This window comes from Ixodes scapularis, unplaced genomic scaffold (genome assembly GCF_016920785.2).
Source record: "Ixodes scapularis isolate PalLabHiFi unplaced genomic scaffold, ASM1692078v2 PGA_scaffold11__112_contigs__length_91849675, whole genome shotgun sequence".
In the NCBI taxonomy this organism is placed as follows: Eukaryota; Metazoa; Arthropoda; class Arachnida; order Ixodida; family Ixodidae; genus Ixodes; species Ixodes scapularis.
The window spans coordinates 30,961,249-30,982,170 of record NW_024609837.1 but is presented as its reverse complement, the minus strand read 5'-3'; the positions used below and the strand labels follow the sequence as shown (position 1 = coordinate 30,982,170).

Below are 20,922 nucleotides of genomic sequence, written 5' to 3'. Positions count from 1 at the left end.
GCTTTAAGTTGTCTTCTCATTTCAGAGATAGGTAAAAATTTGTTGCACTTCCTAACACGATTAATTCTCCGTTTCAAGTGCAGAAGTTCACGAGTTATCCACGGGTTATGCTTGCGTGCAAATTTAGTGCTCATCGGTACAAAACGGCGTAAACATTCAAGCACAACCTCCTTAAAAAAGCCCCAAATAAGCGATGCCTTTTGTAGGTTCCCGATGATGGAACGCGCTGACGGTGATCCTTGTTGACGCGTCGGCCTTGCAGGATTGCGCATGGTTCATCATGTTCTGCTTTCGCTGTCAGCGTTGAAACAAAACATCGTGCTTACAATAGTAATTATTGCAGCTCGCCGCAGATGTAAACAATTCGATTGCTCGTAGTTTGACACCGCTGATTGTGCATCGGCTCCAATTGGTGACCAGATGGGGAGGCTCAAGCATGCAAACGAAGGTGGCAACTAAACTGCATCTGACCGTTTGCAATCTATGCTTTTTGCTTGTTTATGATCTCATACGGGGCCCCAGGTACATCGATAGTGTTACTGTTTCTTAATTCACAATAACTAAAGCAGCTGCTCATCATGGAAACAAATTTTGCAACGCAATTCAACGTGGGACGGCCTGCACGATTTTGAGGTGAGGGATCATGTGAAAACTATGGCATTATTCCTAATTGTCTGTTTCCAACAGACCAGCCGGACAATCTTCTTGAAACCATTACAAATACATCGCTTTTTTTCCAAAAATCATTTATAAGCCTGCGCTCCACCAACCGCGTCGAAAGATGCACCCGGGACAAAAGGGACAACAATGTAATTTTTGCAATTTACCCATCGCCCGTCTTCATCCTTGTAATGTCCATTTTATACTTGCTCACCTGAGTCTTTGTTTGACTGAAAGAAGTTTTTCATCAGACGTTATTCATAAAACTTGCCCTCACTACTCTGGTGTAAATGTGATGAGGCTTTGAAAGCAAACAGTCCAATTCCTCCTATGTAGTCTTGAACACCTGCAAGGTTGCTGGGTTGCGAAAGTAAGCAAAAATGTTTGACCTCATTTCTGTTTGTTAACCTGGTGTGCGCAGGTCTGATTTACGTCTTGTTTGCGGAGCTCATAAACAATGGGTGGGACTAGCGTGTGCAAAAGCAGTACATTTACGGCTGCTGTTAGGATCGTCTAGCCGATGAGATATGACTACGCATTACTGCGAAGCAGAAAAACCATGCATTACATGGTAGCAAATACTTGATTTTGCAGCGCTGAGTATTATAAAGTTGTGAGTAGCTTGACAGTAGGTGGTGAGGCCCTCTAAATGAATATAATGTATGTATTGATATCTTACAGTTATAAAATGATATTTTTGAAACACAACCAAACAGAAACAATGCCTTATCTCCTTTTGCACGGTCCTGTGCGTTTCGGACGTGCTCGCAATACGCCTAAACCCCTAAAAATAAATAGAAGCGAAAAGTATAATGCACAAAATGTCAGGGAGCAAATAAACAGGTCAGAGATGAAATGTTACGTTAGAGAATGTGTGTGTGTGCGTGCGTTTGCGTGTGTATGTGTGTGCGTGTGTGTGTCTGCGTGTGCGTGTGTGTGTTTCGTTTTTTTCCGCTTTATGCAGTTTCGGGGTTGCGTTATAATGTATGAGCATAAAATATTTTACTGAACAACGAAAGTAAAAACCACAACACAGTTTGTGGGGATCCAACGCTCTACCTGCTCGACAAATGGCTTGGCCTAAACATTCAGGCGAATACAATGAATCTGCGGTAGCATTAATGAGCGGTTCCTACTACGCAGCCCGCGCTCCTACTCGTCGGAGGGGGTGAGGGCGGGGGGGGGGGGGGGTTGATTTTAAGCATCCAAGTTTCTACTGTGCTTTTTACACATAACATCAAAATTGTCATGCTCAACCGATGACACGTAGGCAAGGTTAGAATTTGTGACTTTATGGCGAAGCAAAACCCTGGTCATGACTTCACAGATAGAAACCAGAAGATGGCACCGCCAAAGCACTTTCACGCTCATAGAGGAGGCTACGGTCGAACGTGATCCTCAGACAGTCTTGATCACTTCATACAGATTGCTTAAACAACCTGTTAATTTACCCTATTTATGCCTCTGTACATATGCAAGGCGAAAATTTGATTCGCTTTTGAGTTTATACTCGTTTTTTTCACAGATATACTTTAGTATAGTACCGTATTTAACGGACTATATATAGTCCGTGAACTACACATATTCAAAAGTGGAATTTTTATGCGGTGCGAACTAGTCAAGGAATCAGACAATGCAAAGATTTTATCAAAGCAAGGCACACGTGATAAAAAAAGGCGTATTCTCATGTGGAGAATACATTTTTTAATTACTGTACCGCATCATCTTGAAAATGGAAAGGCTTGATAAAGCTGGCAGTCAAGAGCTAGACTATACCGACTATTCTTTCATGAGTGCATATATAGTCCATCGCTCGGCGAATGTCATAAATGGAAATGTTTTCTTCGCACATGTTTACAAGCAAGCGCAAGTGTGCGAGGGAGCGTGGGTTAGCCGAGAGTTCGAAGCATTTGGCGTCGAAGTGGCTTACGGCTTGCTCGTAACAGCTGTGGTCCCTCAGGGGAATCTTTGCTTCGAGCAACAGCTCGCTCTTTTCAGCGTCACCACGCGTCACAAACTTCACAAGCGCCGTCATCTTGCCCTTGAGGAAAGTACGGAGTAGCAGCATCCGATCCAGGTCTTGCTTCAGCGAGAGTGCAACCTGAAGGTCCGTCGCATTCATGAGTTTACGGCGGACAATGTCAACGGGCACATCTCTGCTGGGAACTGTGTCCAGAGGTGCCTTGGCCAAAACTTCAAAAGGGCCACCTTCTGCGCCTTGGAACTCGCTAATCTTCATTCTCCCCATCTTCAAGTCACCATACTCCATGACGTGGCTTGTGTAAGTCTCAGACTTGACGATTTCTAACTGGTCCTGGAGCGTTTCATAACCCGGGATCCCGCACCGAGTGTCATGCATCCAGTTGACGCTGTAGACATCTCCCAAATACGTGTTCCTAAATTTGTCGTAGTAACACGCTGCGGACGGTTCCTCGCCGTTTGCCGCCGTCGTCGCATACACGTTGATGTCGTCAGGCAAGAGGTGCTGGAACATAGAGCCGGACTCACAAGACTCGAGGTAGAAGACCAGCTTTGCAAATTTGTTCTGCTGGTGCATCAGCTTCAGAGCCCCGTTTAGGCTTGTCGCATGAAGATTGTCGTTCGGAAAAGCTATAAGACCAGGACCGCCATGGTCGGCGAAGTAGACGAACACGTGGTCGTTCGGACCGCTTGCTATTACCTTTCCGCTACCCCCCTCAACTGCCTCTCCTTGCAGGATGCTCAAAAAATTATACGCTGAAACCAGGTCTCCGGTGTAGTCCTTTGGCACTCCAGCGTAAACATTAGGTCCGTTGGGGTAGTTGAGTATGACTCCTGGTGTTGGATTCAGTTCGTTGTGCGCGATGTCGTCGTACATCATAACCACAATGCGTTCTTCTAAAACACCATTTTGTTTCAGGATGTGGTACGCGTGGCAGACGTCTGCCTGGTGGCGGTAGTTGATGTACCCCTTAGAACCCGCCACGAGAAGGGCCCATATCTTCACATCGTCTTCTTCTTGGGTTTTGGTGGCAGGTATAAGGGTTGCGACGGCAAATGCAAATAGAAAGGCTAACGCCGGAGGCGGGCGAATTGCCATTAGTGACAGCATGGTTAATGGAGTCAGAGTACTCCAGTTTGTCGCTGTTGAAAGAGGGTTTTAAAAAGCTAGGCATCTATTTTCTTCACCTCCACTTTATTAGATATTATAATAAAACGGTGCTAAATGGATCTCCGATCCCGAAATCGACATAATATAATTCGTAGATTCCTGACTGCGATTGTGAGTCGGTAGGTACTATAATCCTTCTGTGATCATTGTCTTCGCCAATAATATATCTGTTATAAGCCTTGAGAAAGATTGCATTGATACCGCTTCATTATTCACACTACACAGAACACATTTTCCTCTCAACTAGCTTGAGGCGTATAGAGCTGCTAAATACCAGTGAAGCGATAAAAATATATATTCTTGGAGATGTGTATATGCCTCTAACTTTTGTGATGTACTCCAAACGCTAATCGTTACGAAAATTCAGACTGTCCGGAGTACAAAAGCTTCGGACACATTGTGAACACCTCTTTGAAAACGCAGTGCCACAGCCGATGTGGCAGCGGCCATCATGTCAACGAGTGCTGTTGCTTCTTCATGGAAATATCCCACCTAGAAAGTGCAAACCAAGCAAATTATCGAAGCCAAAGAAATACGTTTTGAGCATAAGCGATATCAGTCATTAGGAGTAAGCAGAAAGCCAAGGATTCTTAAATATAATGCACATATCGCAGGAAATGACAAGAATTCTTGAATGCATATTAGCTTCATGGGACCGCGCACGCCGAGATAGATCCAAACACACCAGCCAAGACCGGAGGTGGGTCCGGACTTTACAGCGCTCCTGATGTTATACCAAGACAGTTCCTATTTCTTCAGCACTACATGCCACAGGTAGCTTTACAAACGCATGGCGTGGCGACTCCCGAACATTTCATTATAAGTTCGCGGCCAACGATGATGCGGCATAAGCTGATAAGAAGGTCGAAGACCAAATTACTAAGCAAGTATCTTGAACGTAATAAGCTTGGACAATCAGTATGCCCAGTGAGCATTCCGCTGACACGAGCTATATGTTAAACATATCTTCTAATTAGGTTCTGTCAAGGCAGTGATGATACTGGTGATGTGAATGGAGCCCCGACTGCCAAGTTCAGCAGACCAGAGGGAAGGTCCGACCACACCAAGCGTGCTACAGTCACCGACATATTGAGAACGTTGGAGCGTGTCTTTTGAACGCCTGGCCTCCAGCATGCACTCCGTGCCTTCTGCCGCGCTATGGCTTCGCGCGCGCAGTCAAGGTGCAAGGGACGCCGAAGCGTTGCCGAGGCGTCTTCTTTCTGTCGTTCTCATCTTGTCAGTGACCACAGTCTACACTAGGTCTTATGGCGAAAAGATGGGACACTTACCGCGTGCCCTTTGACGAAAATATACCCCCGAGGATGTGGTTTTTCGGGTAGTCATCTCAAACTCTCTTCAAGGAGACCCGTTGTGACGATTCATAACTATCGGACGATGTCGGACCTAAAGTGCCGCAAGCAACGTGCCTCACGCCGCAGTGGCCAGCGCCGTGTTGGACAGTTTGTCACGCAACCTCTACGAGGCGTACTTCTGAATTTGATCACTTCACTGCACAGCACATCTTCTTCAACTTCGACTACTACAACAACAAAGCAACCAACCTTCCTGCGCCGAAATGCGAAAGTAAAATTTAACCTTTCAGTGGACCTATCCTTTCTTCTTTGGTCTGAAAGCGAACGTACCAAAACTTCGTCTGCTAGATGATCTCGTGACGAAGCGAAGAATAAAATGTAACATATTGAACAGAGCAGCGCACAAAAAGACAAGGACAGTGAAAAGGAACATGCATAACACACAAGCGCTGACTCGTAACTGAATTTATACACAAAAGGAAGAAGAAGAGGACGTTCCGAAAGACACGCAGGGCATGCAGTGCGTGTCACACGCGACACAACATCATTTAATTGCAATGTATTTGCGCCATAGTTCAACCTAAAAACAAGGTTTTGGTTTGAAGCAGTGCCACTGATGGCCGGGTGGCTAACGCAGCAGTCTCCCAAGTTGTTCATGCAATGCGCTTCCGAGATTTCGCGAGTCGTCTTGTCTCGATAATGTCCAATTATCGTTGTGCCTTTAAGAATCGAAGAACATGAGCAGGACTTGAAACGTACAGGAAGATGACCGCCCACCGAGCATTTGTGAGTGTTTTATTCCACTTCTGCAATAAACAGGCACGTAGCCAGGATTTTGTTTCGGGGGGGGGGGGGGGGGGGGGGGGGGGGGGGGGGGGCCCGCCCATGACAAAATGCTGTATGAGGGGGAGGGGGGGAGAGGAGGGTCCCAGCAAAATGGAAGAATTCGGGGAGGGAGGAAAGGACCCCCCCCCCCCCCCCCCCTTGGCTACCGTGCCTGGCAATAAAATATAAATACCCTGTCACGCGACAAACTTTATGGCGAATTCGTGTTGTTGTCTCCATGCAAAATATATTTTCGCTTCTGCATGACTGTTTCGCGTGGTCAAGAGCAGTGCACGCCGTTCGGGTGGTGGTGTTTAGGTGGGTGCTGGCAATTTGCTCGATCAGTTTTTATCCGAGTTCTAAGAGGGCGGGCAGCTTGTCGGCCAAACTGTATCCGGTATCGTCATATCGGAATCGGGAAAGAAATCCAGACCATGGTGGGCTTGAAATGTAGGTGTGATTAACGTACGGGCGATAGCGATTTTACTATTCTTGCATATAAAACGCTTGCATAATTACCATAATGGAAGCAGAGCCACCTTGTATTCCAGGATTTAAGAAATGCTAACAAAAACGGGCAGAGTTTGAGCATTTTGTTCCACTCTGCAGAGGTAGTAGCGGTTGTGGAGTCAGCCTAGGCAGCTATATTGAAAACTGCTTTAATTTTCGAAGCAGAAAAAGATAAGAAAGCAAACAATCAAAGAGCGCGCAGCAGCTCGCGCGCTCTTGGCGCGTGCCGTTCCGCAGCGTCGCAGGTGTTCGGGGGACGCTGCCACAGATGGCTATACTCCGTTTCACCTTATGTTGTACCGCAGCGAAGGCTAGAAGCGCGAGCACATAGCGTTGGCAGCTGCCCTTAATGCATGAGAGCTTGTGCCGCCGAGGTGTGCCCTATAGCAAAGAGCGTGTGCCGCCGAGGTGTGCCCTATAGCAAAGAGCTCGCGCTTGTAGCCTTTCCTGCGGTACAACACAGGGTGAAACAGAGTATAGCATAGAAGGAACAACACGAAGAAGCGAAGTGGATTCGAAACCGACCTGAACATAACAGAGGTATTCTTCAGCCGTAAATGTAACCACGGCCATTCATAATTCTATAATTTTTATTCTATCGTTTAGTATGGATGGTTAGGATTATTAGTTGCATTTACTGTCTATGTGTTTCATCTCTGATGTTAAGGCTGAACTCCATGGAGCGAATTATGCCACGAATAACTGACGTACGCCGCCCGACGGCACGCTCGCTTTGCGTGTGACATAGCAGCCACTGAGTTCATTTCACACGCAGAGCAAAAGCCGAAGGGCAAAATTCGTCGATTTTTCGCAGCGTATACGCCCCATGGAGTTCAGCCTTTATGGTGACTTTTGTACATTATTTCTTCTGTGTATCTTTATTTCCTGCTTTTCGTCCGACGCTGTGCGCTTTAACAATGGTTGTAGGTGACCAAGGACACGTCAGCTCAATAGGAAGCTCCGTGCTTTGATCGCCACCACCAAGTTGTGATAGAAATAAAATGAAATTATTATTGTTATATTCTTTCTTATACTCGCCGTATGCTTCAGTTTTTTGTGTTTTTTTTCCACACCGTTTACAAAGACTGGAATTGTCTTTGCCGCTGTTGCACTTCTGCCAGCTTACAGATGATACTATGGTGAGAGCGATATATGAGGCATAAAGCTCTATTACGTAGCGCCGCTCTCGGCTGCTGGGAGAAGCGAGCCAGAGCCCAATTTCCCCTCGTAGTCCCCCCACCATATACAAAATAAATACAAACTAATTAAAATAAACGTACTTGTTTTTTTTTTTTGTTGTTGTTGCTGTTGCTTTTTTGATCAAGGGAACTAGAGTCAGCGAGAACCGATGTCCGAGCCAAAACCGAGTTAAAGGGAAGCTGAAACACTTCTTAACAAAAGTGAGTTAGAGGTGAATTCTGGCTTATTTTTATCCCATTAATTTGAATATCACAGTTCGTTTTCCCAGAAGATGTAACTAAACGCGAGAAAATGCGGGAAAACTCCGACCTGTCGTGTCGCCTTACTAGGATCTTTGGGCCGTTAAGCGCGTGTCGCTCGTGGGGCAGCGCGTGCAATTGCACGCTTTCCAAGTATATTTCTCCGCATTCGCACCAGTCGTGACGTTTCTTTTTAACCTCTTTCAAGACAGCAAAATTGCGCGTGCATAGCTTTGACAGCGGCTGGAGATGCGCGAGAGCAGGGATTCCGAAAACTCATAGTGTGACGTCACGCCATGGAAGGAGGGGCTTCTTCGGCGGTACTTTGAAAATTAATCTCTACAGCCTCCGTTCACCAAATTGAGAAATAACGCCAATATTCGTGATCCTTGAGACCGAATGAAGGCTATTGAAGTGTTTTTTTTTCTCAAATACAAAATCGCTTCAGTATACCTTAAAAAAAAAGAAATGAAGAAGACGAGAAAAAAAAAACAAATTAGTCGTTAGTTGTTTATACAGCAGGAGTTTAGTCTGCCAGAACATGGCGACATTGTTACCCACTGTAGATGAGCAATTTAGCCAGTGCGGTACAACCGCTAGCCTGGGGTCTTTAACGTGCACCACGCAGTAGTGATACACGACCGCACGCCGGTACGATGCTCATCCAGATCGAAACGGGCAGGGGTGGGGCTCGAGCCCAGGATCCCTGGGTTCTGCAGCGCGAGCTTTCGCTCCACGCGCGTCGAGCTGGGTGTGCGCTTTAGCCCACTCGGCCACCGATCCCCCCGAGAGAAGACGAGAATCAAGTGAACCTCGGCGTCCATTAAGTCTACCCTCGACGAAGAAGAAGCAGATGCACTCGCTCGTAGCGCAGCGCCGCAATGTCGCTGTCGCTAGAAGACGAGCAGTGGCTCCTGCAACAGTCCCGCGGGAGAAGCTTCTCGGCACACCGAGACCCCTCCGTAAGGAGATGCGCCTCGTACACTGTCACCACCTGCGTTGCCGTAACCATACTCCTGTTGGGCATCTTCCTCTGCGTCGTCACGCATGACGCCCGCAGCGCCGACGACATCCGGGCATCTCCAGTTTTCCCGGTATGGTTACGAAGGCAGCGTCACGGTCCCGTGCCGATCCTCTGCCATCTCAACGTCGGTCTCAAGTACGACAAGGAGAACCCGTACCGAGCCACTGACTTACCGGGAAACTACTGCTCACACCTGGTGCTGCCGCTGCGCATTCTGTTCGGCTGGGACAATGAAAGCGTCGACCTGACCTCGGCGTTCCTGGAGTCCAAGGAGCATATGGGACAGATCCGGGATGCCATAAAGAAGGCGTATCCCCATCTTAAGCACTTGATTTCAGTCGGGGACGAAGCCCACGATGGGAAGCTTCATTTCTCGGACGCCGCAACTACCAACACCACGGCCTACATGATCTTCATTGTGGACATCGTCAAATGGGTCATCGAGAACCACTTCAGTGGCCTTGTGCTCCACAGGGTGTTTCCAGTAAAGGCTCAGGACCGGAAGCACATGGTCATCTTTCTGTCGCATCTCAAGCAGATCCTGCACCGCCACGGACTTCTTTTTGTCATCACGGCGCCCTATGATGCCGGCGTTTTCAAGTCTGGCTCGAGGCCGGGAAAACTGGGTAAATTTCTCGACTACGTCGCCGTCATTACGCACGGCCTGGTCAAAGCAGCGAACAGATCGGATCGGGTTCTCATGCCTTTTCACCATTACACCCACACAAGTAAAAGCATCGAAGACGCTCTTGAAACGGTCATCTCCAGCGGCCTTCCACGAAACAAAGTCATCCTGACCATTTCCCTGACGGGGTACATGTGTACTCTCGCCAACTTTATGGAGAAAAACAAGAGCATACCCAACTGGAGTGACGCTACGGCGGTGCGTGTGCTGTCCTACAAGGAGGTGTGTAACATTGTGCGAAGCCCCAACTGGACGTTTGGGTACGACAAAGAAAGTGAGAAGCCGTACGCGGTGCGTAACAACTTGTGGATCGGTTATGAAGACGAGACGAGCGTACGAAAGCTGGCGTCTCTCTTAAACAAGAAGTACCTTGGGGGTGTTCTGATCTGGGACGTGTCCAACGATGACTATAGCGGTCAGTGTGGAGTCCTCAATCCGCTGGTCAAGTCCATTTTTACTGAGGTTGAGGACACGCCAGTCGAAGACAACACAACGACACTAGTCACGAGAGTGAATGGGAGCCGGGTTCACATTGCAGCGAGTAGAATCGATAAAGTAGAGCAAACCAAGTAAAACACAAAAAGCAATTCGCAACAGCTCTCACTTTCTGGAATCAAGACTACAATATAAAAAAGGCCTGCGCGTCTATTAACCGGAAAAATACTCTAAGAGCCAATCTTTGCGATCTACGAAATCAGCCCAGCGAATGATGAGGCGGAACATCCGTTTAAACCTAAAATTGAAGTCTGCGCTGTGACATTGTCATGCTTGCTTCGCATAATGTCCCACCGCAGACTTCATTTTTAGGTCTAAACGGATGTTCCGCCTGATGACTCGCTGAGCTATTTCGTAGATCGCAGAGATCGGCTCTTCGAATGCTTTGCGGGTGAGTAGATGCGCAAGCATTTTTTAGAGTGAAGTTAAGCGTCCACGCGTTTTGACTGTGTGGCGAACTTTGGGCTTAAGGCATACTTTAGAGCGATGTGATCGACTCTTTTTAACTGCTTGCAAGAGATTTGGTGAACTTCCGTTGTAGACCACCCATATTTACTGCAAAGAGCAAGAGAGAGAGAGAAAGCTAAGAAAGAGATAGTGAAATACTGAATATGTGGGATGATCATGATCATCAGAGTTCCCGCACTTGTACCGCATGATGTCGGTAGCGGTTGCTGTGCTATAAGAAATAACGCCGTTTTTGAGTGAACCAAAAAAATATATGTTTGACTGAAACGTGTTCTACAAATTAAGTAAAGTTTAATGCAGTAAATGCGCATGATTTAATTTGAAAGAACGCCCTGAAATTAAAAAAAGAACATAACCAAGAGTAAACTGCAATCAAGCTTGGCAGATTTAGCATACCTGGAAACCAACGCCTGCTTCCACCTGCTTCCACCCTCACCCCTTGAGTTCACCTCCCGTCGTTTGACGCGCCACCGTTTCTTGGGAGCACGGCTGCTATGGTAACTTCAGTTACAGTTTTTGCAGCACAGGGTCTATATGGCGCTTTACCTAAGCGTCTCCGAAGAATTCGAAAAGCAGACTAGTATAATCGTGGTGAGAAGCTCGCTAGGGGCGCTCCTGTTTTCCTCACTATGGGTAGTGTAAGCGCTACCCACGCGTTTATGGTTTCATTTTATAGTGCATAGAAGCCTGGCATTGCACGTGCTTGCACCAGCAGACGAAGTTGAAATATCCTCACTCTGGGTAGTGAAACGATTCCACCAGGCGCCGATATTCAGTTCATCCCTACGCTGACACTGGGGTGGAAGCTGAGGGCTCATTGGACCAGTCATAAGCCTATCTCTCATCACGTGATCACGCTCCTCCGCTTATACTCACTAAAATTAAACGAAAACGGGGTTAAGGGATGAAAGGGAGGCGCTTGATTGCCCCGTCGAGCGCATAACATCCACCACACTGTCAGCTGGGGGGCGAACTAAGACCAACACGAGGCGCTGACTTCATTCCGCTGTGGTGGCGCTGCTATTGGCGGGGCGCATGCGTAGACTTCACTTGACGCGAATCTGGTTCTTGCGCAAGCGCAGTGCCCCCAACTCGTGCGGAAACTGCGCGTTTGCCCAAACCTCGTGAGGGCATGTTTGTAGACAGCGCGTTAGTCTACCCTTGAAGGGGACAAGGGGGAACCCCGGGGGAGGGGGGGGGGCGGGGGGCGGGTACCCCCTCCACGGGAGTTACACAAATGCAAGAACGTTGCTAGAAACTATATTTTATATGATGAAACAGTTCGGTCCGTCTTTGTGAGGAGCAGAACTGAACGTGTGTAATTAAAGTACACCTTCCTTGCTCAAGGTCTTATGTAAAAAAATAATAACAAACATCATGTCCTCCTTTATTTTAGAAAGTCTGTCAAATCGCGAAAGAACGTGGCAGCTGTTAAGGGGAAAAGAAATCAGAGTAGAGGGCGCACGGGAGCTCTCTCAGAAAGCGCCAAACAATGCCCCAACGGTGCAGTCTGGAAACACAAAACGCCGGTTGCTGCTTTTGTTTTTCCTTCGTTGCTGTTTGTTGTCATTTCCGGGAAAGGCCACGGCGCGTGTAGGGAGTATTCACTGGCGGCCTTTGCTGGGGCCCCCTTTTTTAAAACTCTCTGTGGACTCGGTGGTTCTGCACGCGGTGCTGTGTTGGGTTTTAGCGGGGCGGAGCACTGATCTCTCTTATATTAAGGGCTGGATGGCGCATATGAGCAGGGCACAAGTTAAGCCACCGGAAGCTTGATGCTTCCCCCGGAAGTCGGGCGCCTGCTGGGCTTCCTAGTGCATTCGTCGATGTTTTTGTCCGTGCTTTCCGGTTTCTTCGAGCGGGTTTTAATAATGATGCTCTGAATTAAATCCCGAAAATGAGGCATTTGAAATTGAGACATATGCACACTTGATGAACTAGAATCTCAAAATGATTACATTGAATGGCTTCCCATTCAATGTAAACTCTCGGGTCCCGGGTCTGCATGAAGGAGGTCTCGGGTGTGCTTGAGCCCTTACTGCGCAACGAGCAGGCTCTCTTGAGGTAACAAGCGAAAATCCAGCGCCCTCGACGCTTTTCCAACCAGCACTCGGAAGGGTTACAAAGCTTGCCAAGCGCTCACTCCCGAGACAAGCCGCTTACTCCCGGTGGCTTCATACCTGTTTACTGAATGCGCCATCCAGCCCCTTAGAATAGAGATCAGTAGGGCGGAGAGCCATCGATAAATGGTTTTGTACAATATCATTTTATCATCATTAGAGGCGGCGCCGCAAGCTTTTAAGGTGTGGTGGGCATGGCTCTCATGAGCTAAAATAAATATATCATATATCATATCATATAAAGCAGGGCCACCCTGCACTGGGGGGCTAAGCTCGCCTCCGGCGGGAATCTCTCCGATGCCACGTCACGAGGAAGGGGAGGAGCTTCTTTTGACTCCGCCCCGGCGAGTTTCCCACTCCCCCTCTTACATTTCCGACCTTCCCGGCAGCGGCGAGTTCCCCAGCGTAGCTCCGATTTTTCCCTACGCTCCGCAGTGAAGGTTTTTTTTGTTTTATTTAAATCGGGGGATCGGTGGCCGGCTGGGCTAGCGCAGACCAGCTCGGAGCACGTCGAGCGAAAGGTCCGTTGCAGAACCCAGGATGCTGGGTTCAATCCCCACCCCTGCCCGTTTCGATGTTGATGAGCATCGTACCGGCGTGCAGTCGTGTAACACTACTGCGGGATGGACGTTAAAGACCCCAGGCTAGCGGTTGTACGGCACTGCATGGCTAAATTTCTCATCTACAGCTGGGAGAATCTTCCCCGTTGAGGCAGACCAAGTTTTAGGCAGCATCAACATACATACAGCCCAATTTTTTTTTTATTTAAATCGTAAATGACAAATAAGAATAGGTAATAGCAGGGATGCTAATTATACAAACATTGCTTGGATGTGGGCTAGTTGACTAGACATTGTGATGGTTTGCTGCGCCACGTAGATCCAAGAAAAACGCTCTTGATAAAGGTATAAAATAAAGCAGAGTATAGACGAAAAACAACATACAGGAATGGAGCAGACTAACAACTGTGTAATTTCTTTCTCATCTTTCTCCCCCCACACCGCCACACAGCCACAATATATATATATATATATATATTTCAGAATAGGGTGCACGTGGAGCGAAAGCTCGCGCTGCAGAACCCAGGATCGTGGATTAACCCCCACCCCTGCCCTTTTCGATGTTGATGAGCATCGTACCGGCATGCGGTCGTGTATCACTACTACGTGGTGCACGTTAAAGACCCTAGGCTAGCAGTCATACTGCACTGGCTAAATTGCTTATCTACAGTAGGTGACAATGTCGCAATGTTCTGGCATGTTCTCCTGCTGTATAAACAACTAACGGCCAATTTGTTTGTCAAAATACGGTGTGGAAGAAGAAAGATGAGAAAGAAATTACACAGTTGTTAGTCTGCGCCATTCATGTATATTGCTTTTCTTCTATCATCTGTTTTAGTTTGAATTTTATCAAGTGCGTTCATCTTGCATCTACGCAGCACAGCAACCCATCAAAATAATTGAAAAAGCCTGTAGGTAATGGTAAATTGCGTTCCTGGTTGCAGATTGCCGTAAAAACACATTTGTTTCTAGGATTCACTTTGTAGAATTTGGATGTATAGGATTCACGACGGGGGCGACGGTTCATTCACGGCTCCTTCGCCTCAAGCCCGGTTCGCCACGCAGTTCATCGCACAGCCACCTTACCACGTCTTTCGAGAGGCGATAGTGTTGTTGAAAATGAACGTCGTCCATGTCAAACACATTGGCGTGGTTTAAATACCTATGCCGACGGCAAAACACGAACGAAAACGCTGCCATTTTGGACGCTTCTCCCTGATCTCGCGCCCAACTCGCCCAAACTCGCCTAGGTCGGAGCCGGCAAGCTTTTCCCATCCGCGGCGGCTTCTGCCACGTCAGAATGACGTCACCGCATCTCGCCGCGAGTTCCGAATATGCAACTCTCCGACTGCCTCAAACCCTCCGATTAACGTCACGATCTAGGGAGTGTCGGCGCGTGTCGTCATGCACGGCGCCGACCAATCGCGGCGGTCGGCGAGTTTGGCAGAGAACTCGCCTCGATCTCGCCGCGCCGAGCTTAGCCCCCCTGCAGGGAGTAGAAGGTTAAAGAAGTATCCTGAGGGCATTCACATGCCCAGCATAGCTTCACTGCAGTCCGTCTTCATGGCCTCGTGCTCAATGTGCCGTACCCAATTTCGTTACTGCTAACAAGGAAATATTAATTAAGCAGCACTTCACGATTGCGATCAGTGGTGAAGACATTTTCTTCTTCTCTAGTGTTCAAAGTGCGGCGGAGTGACGTTGTGGCGCTGCGGGATCAACGGGAATTTTCTTCGACCCCCTCCTGCTCCCCAATAGGAGTTGCTACACTTCGTGGCAACAAGTAATTAAACAGCAAGTCCAAGTAATCCAAATTAAAAGGTGATAAAAAGGCCTCGAGTGGGAGCGCAAGAAGCAGTCGATTTAAAGCTACTCTATCTTGGGAAAACTGGCGCTATTCATTGTTGAGGAAACGCTCAAGACACGTGCCGCGCGTCACTTCTGGGAAGAACATGGCGTCTGAAATCTAGCTTAGTTAGTCCTGCGCTGTACCGCCATGATCTTCCCAAGGGTTGTAAGTTGCACGTGCCTCGTGCATCGACGCACCTTGCGCTACATTTATACATGTTCCGAAACTTAGATCCGAATCAAGCGAAAACAAAAAAGTGTTGTGATCTTTCGCTTTTTTTTTATGAATGGTGCTTGGCGTCAGCAACATTGGTTTGAATGGTACGCGGCTCGCCACTCAAGGTCCGTTTCTACATTCGGTGAAGCGGAAACCCACTTGCGGGACATGAAAGAACCTCCTATAAATTCAGCATGGTGTTGGGCTGGCTGCAATCGAGTTGAACGTGGAAGGCGAGGTGAAGGCGTAGGACTGCTTTGGCAAAGTCATGGACCAGCATGCCTCCGGGCATGCGAGGATTGCCGGGAGCATCTATGGGTACACGAAAAGATCGGTAACCTGCTGACAGCCGTCTGCATCATTTATCTTTTCTGTGGGAAATAACCGCCTAGAAGAGAATAACAATATCCTTGAGTGTGTTCGTCGGGATATAAGCAACCGGCATACCGGTCTCTGTGTGCTGATAATGGACGGGAAGATAATAGCGGCAGGATGATGAGACAGTTGGCGGAGGACCTCGGACTGAAGATCTTAAACTTGAGGAAAGGTTGTGAGAAACAACACACTTGGACTATGTGAGACCGCTGGACATGTATAGACTATGCACTCGTGTCAAAAAGACTTGGGGTCAATCTTCAAAACGTGGCCGTGGACGAAGAGGGGGAGTAAAGTGCCAGCAGCGGTCACAACAGAATTTTCCTCCACTTCGGCACTGTTCGAGGAACTTCGAGTAGTTCACAGCGCAAAGTTGTAGCCCAACTACGCGAAGACGTCATATTCACTGTCGTCCAAATGTATGACGAGAGCGCTAGACGTGTTCACACACTAAGCTACGACGACTTTGCAATGGAGCTCAGAACCATTATCGCTAATCACACCACCGTCAAGAGCGCACGAGGAAAATAAAAACTTGTTTTTATTTTCCTCGTGCGCTCTAAAAACTCGTGGTGGGATGTTGAAAAAAGAAGTCCATCCAAGCACTACAAGAAGCTAATCGGCGACAAGGACAAGCACTGACGACTCTTGGAAATAATCCTTTGACCTTGCAACTAAGGGAAGAATACCGAAAGTGCAAGGCATAAACGCAGGACACTGTGGAAGCAAAAATACAAGCACATGACTGCAATGTGATGCCGGATGCCACACGACTTCAAGGTGACGCCTGAACTACCTAGTACCAACTTGGAGGAACTCCTGCGTCCAAGAGTGTCACGAGCTACTACAGGCAAGGCACTCAAGAGTGTCGTAGTCAGCTTCCTGAGAAGCGCGGAACTCCTCGATATGCTCTAAGACTTCCAAGAGATCCGGGTTGCTTGCGGCTCCTGGGGCTCCTGGAGATCTTACATCGAGAGGTTTTCACGAGTTCCAAGAGTCGCGATTCTGTACCGAAAGCCGTAAGAAAGTTAACACTCTGAAAAGATCCCCTTTCCCCATCCCCCTCCCTACTTCTTTATACCTTTTTTTCCCCTATTTCCCTTCCACACCGACAGTGACATGTGCGCCCATAGCGCAACTAACAACGTCGATTTTGTAATAAGCATCACTTCAACAACAATTGGCGCGAGCGCGTGACATGGTTTCGTTCGCGAGAGAACGCGAGCAAATGATCTGCGAGATCGAAATAATCAAGCCTTATGCTCGCTCCAGCAGCTTTGACAGCGTTGTACACTAACTATGAAACAGAGTACCGAGGGTGGTAGTTTGCAGGGCTAAAAGCGTCGGCCATTGATATTAATCGCTCTGATTGCTCATGCCCGTAACTTCTGTAGGTCCAGCCAACGTATTTTTGACCATATTATTCTTGGATCTACCCAAAGCAAAAAGCAGAGGCGACAAGACGGGCTTCACTGTCATAACGTTTATGTTTATTGCGGCTCCAAGAGACACGGGTAAATACACCTGGTAATTTATGACTTCGGATTTAGTGGCGGAACGATTGAAGCGTCGTATATTGCAAAACAAAACGATGACTGTGATTTATATTACAAAGATGAGGCGGCATATCTTTTGCAACACACAATGTCAGCAAACACTGCCCGATGTACACAACAACAGCGGGAAAAAAAAAATCAACACTGACATGTTCGCGTCTTCTTTCGAGAAGTGTAAATAAAGCGTGAAATATTTGCACGTTCTCTAAGTGTATATATACTATGTCCTGCTTAGTGGTTGAATGTACACGGTAAACCCCAATTAGTTAATCTTCTTAAAGTCGAAGAATTCAGTTCGTTGTTAGCATCATACACTCGCAGAAACAGAGAGAGAGCAAACGTCAGCACTGGTGTGCTGCGTTACTAGATTGTTTTATTAAATGTTTGCTGCTCCTTCCCACGGGTCATTAAAGTTACCTCTTGGTTTTCACGGCGCAATGTCCTGTTCTAGTAAAAGCTTTGTCTATACTCTGTTTCAGTAAAATAAATTCGAGCGTAGCCGACAGCACAGTCTTATGGCCAACCAGGCAGCGCCAAAAGTGCATTGTCATGACATCTTGGTTTTAAAAGCGCACAAAAGACGAGGACAGAGTAAGAAACACAAACGACGGACGAGCGCTCGTTTGTGTTTCTTACTCTGTCCTCGTCTTTTGTGCGCTTTTAAAACAAGATGAATAACTACCAACTAGCCCAACTTTCCACTCTACTGCATTGTCACGACGCTCGTCGTTTTCGTGTGTTTGATCTCATCGGCTAAACCAACCACGCACAGTGAATGGGCAGTGATCGTGCCCTTTTCTTTTTTGTGCTTGATTGGTTTAGCAGTTGATATTAAATCACAAAGACGACGAGAACCCTGACGATGCCATTTTGGTGCTGTTTGGTTGGCTAAATCGGATCCCAGAGGCCGGCTGGGTTTTGGGCTTAGTGTGAAACAGTGCGTAAAATCACGGGTCTCGCAATTTCAGGAGAAAGTAATGTTTCGCATTAACTGGAGAAATTCTTGATGTTATAACATTCAGAGGTTTGCATTAGAGGTGAACAGCAGTTGCAGTCTCCTCAGACAAGAGTAAGTGTAAGTATACTGCTTCGTGTTAGACAATCAACTTGTGTCCAAAGATTGTTCTTTTCAGCTTTATTGCGCGCTTTTGAGTAACGTTCGACAAATCGTAGATAGTTTTAGAATGAGAAAGGGGGGGGGAGGGGGGAGGGCAATGCTTTTTTTTTATTCTAGAACTATCTATTGTCAGATAACCTTAGAAAGTATTATGTAAAGGGTAGACGATGACGCTCCTGTAAGCGTCCGAATGGGAGTTGGGGGGAAGAGGCAATCTCGAACGTTTACATCTTTATTATAGAAGCCGATGAAACCGGACAATTTTGACGTTAAGCGCAACGTTAGTTTACCTCACTTTTTCTAGGAGTGTAAGAACATTGCTGATTTCATGGCACTTAGTGTTTAGGGTTTAATGCACTTTTTTTTTAAGTTGGCTCGTTTATGAACATGTGTAAGATCATCATCCGTTTAAACAAGGGCAGACGACAACTTGCGTGGTGATTCGAAGTATAACTCCTAAAAGAAAGAAGAGGAGAGAAAAAAAAATCGAAAATACTCTGGGGCTATTTTTTTACAGAATTTGATTCGATATTGCATTTGATTTCATTTCCTCTAAATATCTATAGATTTGAGCAAGCCTTGTCTCTTTCTGGAATTACGATGACTTGAAGCAGCTCCACGATTAGCACTGCAGGGATGTCTTGAGCCACTGCAAAATATATTTTATTTGACGTCACTCTTTGCTCGCTACATTGTCAAGAAACTAATTTTACATGACGACCATGTAACTAAGTTGAAACACGGAACACAAATTATTAGCAAACCACAGAGCTATACAGTGTATAAGGATTTCGAGTATAGAGTGACATAACATAATCTGTTTTATGTTATTACCCTTATTTGTGGCAGCCTTTTTTATTGTTCTGGCTTTCAAAGATATTTTAAAGAGTGAATGACGACAGAAAGCACACACTCTAGGAAAACGTTCATACTGAGTGATGTAAGAAGAGACAAAAGAGAGGTCAAAATTCAGTGTGCTGTAAGCTATAGTTTGTTTAGGTTATATGCTTATCTAGAAAATGTCTTGCTGAGAAGCAACTACATTTCCTCATACAAAAACAAAACATTATATGTATTGGACTTGAGCCTCGTTCCTTATTTTAGACGTTTTACAAAAATTATGTGCAATCCATTGCTTTTATTTTTTTACGTCTACGATTTTTCAGCATCGTTTCAACACCGTATCACTCTCAATGTTGCTCATTAACATAAGTTTTATCCGAGTTCTTCCGTTTTAATTTTAGTTTTTTAATGTGATGTCCCAAGGTCAGAAATGTACTTCGGAATTAAAAACAGCGCGGAAAGACGAGGACCAGACCAAGAAGTGACGAGGACGTAGCGCTACGTCCCTCTCACTTCTTTGTCAGTTCCTCGTCTTTCCGCGCTGTTTTTAATTCCGAAGTATGTACCAACTCGCCCAAGCCTCAACTTTAGCATCAGAAATGTAGTCACGTTGACGACGTCTTTACGACAGTGTCAGCTACAAATGGACATTGTGAATGGTTTCGGACATCGCATCTATTTTGAATGTATTTACTGACTGAACTGGGCAGGAAGTATAAATTTCTTCAGATCATGGCTGATACATTTACCTCAGAGAGGGTCATCTTGATGAAGCCATTCTGCAATGGGTCCTTTTTCTCGAAAGTTGCTGTAATTTTCAATAAAACGAAATTACCAAACAGGCACAGCTTATGGAGTTCAACCAAATATAATTTAAAATTGCATTGTTCACAGAAAACAAAATGTAGGTATTGTAAATGTTTTTTGTTTCATTAAATAAAACAGGTTTGTTTTTGAAAGAGAACAATTAGTTTATTGGAAAGACGAGGAGGTCAACCAGATCTACTTTATTTTTCCATCGTTTAATAAATAAAGGACTGCCGAAATGCAGACTATCTGAAACAAACAATGACATTCACGAGACGCAGAGTTTTTTAGAGCGCAGCTCTTAGGCGCCCATTTCCGGCTTGAGCGGCGTCGCCGTCGGCGTCGCCGTCGCCGTCAACGTAACCGCGCGGTGCATTATGGGAAATGTCCCATAATGCACCGCGCGAGCCCCCCACCGGGGTCACGTGACCCCCCTGAGGTCACGTGACCCCCCGAAGTCACGTGACTCCCCTGAGGTCACCTGACCCCCTCCCCGAGGTCACGTTACCCCCGCCGATGTCACGTGACCCCCCCCGATAACGTCATCGTCACTGATGACGTCACCGGCATCCGCATCGTCATCGTCATCATCACTGATGACGTCATTAGTGACGTCACTGATGACGTCACCGGCATCCACATCGTCATCGTCATCATCACTGATGACGTCACCGGCATCCGCATCGTCATCATCACTGATGACATCATCAGTGACGTCACTGATGACATTACCGACATCCGCATCGTCATCATGACTGATGACGTCATCAGTGACGTCACTGATGTCGTCACCGGCATCCGCATTGTCATCGTCATCATCACTGATGACGTCATCAGTGACGTCACTGATGACGTCACCGACATTCGCATCGTCATCGTCATCATTGGTGAAGTCATCAGTGACGTCACTAA

General features: G+C 46.9%; 3 protein-coding genes across 3 annotated transcripts in view; 1 reads left to right on the top strand and 2 right to left on the bottom strand.

Annotated features, from left to right (window-relative positions):
* Positions 1 to 2,425: 2,425 nt before the first annotated feature.
* LOC8034299 (legumain-like) lies at positions 2,426 to 3,751 on the bottom strand. Its single transcript, XM_002408726.4, has one exon. The coding sequence runs from the start codon at positions 3,749 to 3,751 to the stop codon at positions 2,426 to 2,428; it is 1,326 nt and encodes a 441-aa protein (XP_002408770.4).
* A 5,028-nt stretch (positions 3,752 to 8,779) lies between these two features.
* LOC8040604 (chitinase-3-like protein 1) lies at positions 8,780 to 10,180 on the top strand. The gene has a single exon (XM_002414345.3). The coding sequence runs from the start codon at positions 8,780 to 8,782 to the stop codon at positions 10,178 to 10,180; it is 1,401 nt and encodes a 466-aa protein (XP_002414390.3).
* Positions 10,181 to 18,933: 8,753 nt separating this feature from the next.
* LOC8040606 (calpain-C) overlaps positions 18,934 to 20,922 on the bottom strand; it is a 112,195-nt gene continuing 110,206 nt past the window's right edge. The window contains exons 18-19 of the mRNA XM_029993694.4: positions 19,953 to 20,011; positions 18,934 to 19,009 (exon numbers count right to left, since the gene is read on the bottom strand). Coding sequence (XP_029849554.1) covers positions 18,983 to 19,009; positions 19,953 to 20,011 — 86 coding nt within the window. The 3' untranslated portion in view covers positions 18,934 to 18,982. The remainder of the gene's footprint in view (positions 19,010 to 19,952; positions 20,012 to 20,922) is intronic.

What these genes read in the sequence shown, in the direction of transcription:
- LOC8034299 (XM_002408726.4), bottom strand. Translation starts at nt 3,751, where the DNA reads ATGCTGTCACTAATGGCAATTCGCCCGCCTCCGGCGTTAGCCTTTCTA.
- LOC8040604 (XM_002414345.3), top strand. Translation starts at nt 8,780, where the DNA reads ATGTCGCTGTCGCTAGAAGACGAGCAGTGGCTCCTGCAACAGTCCCGC.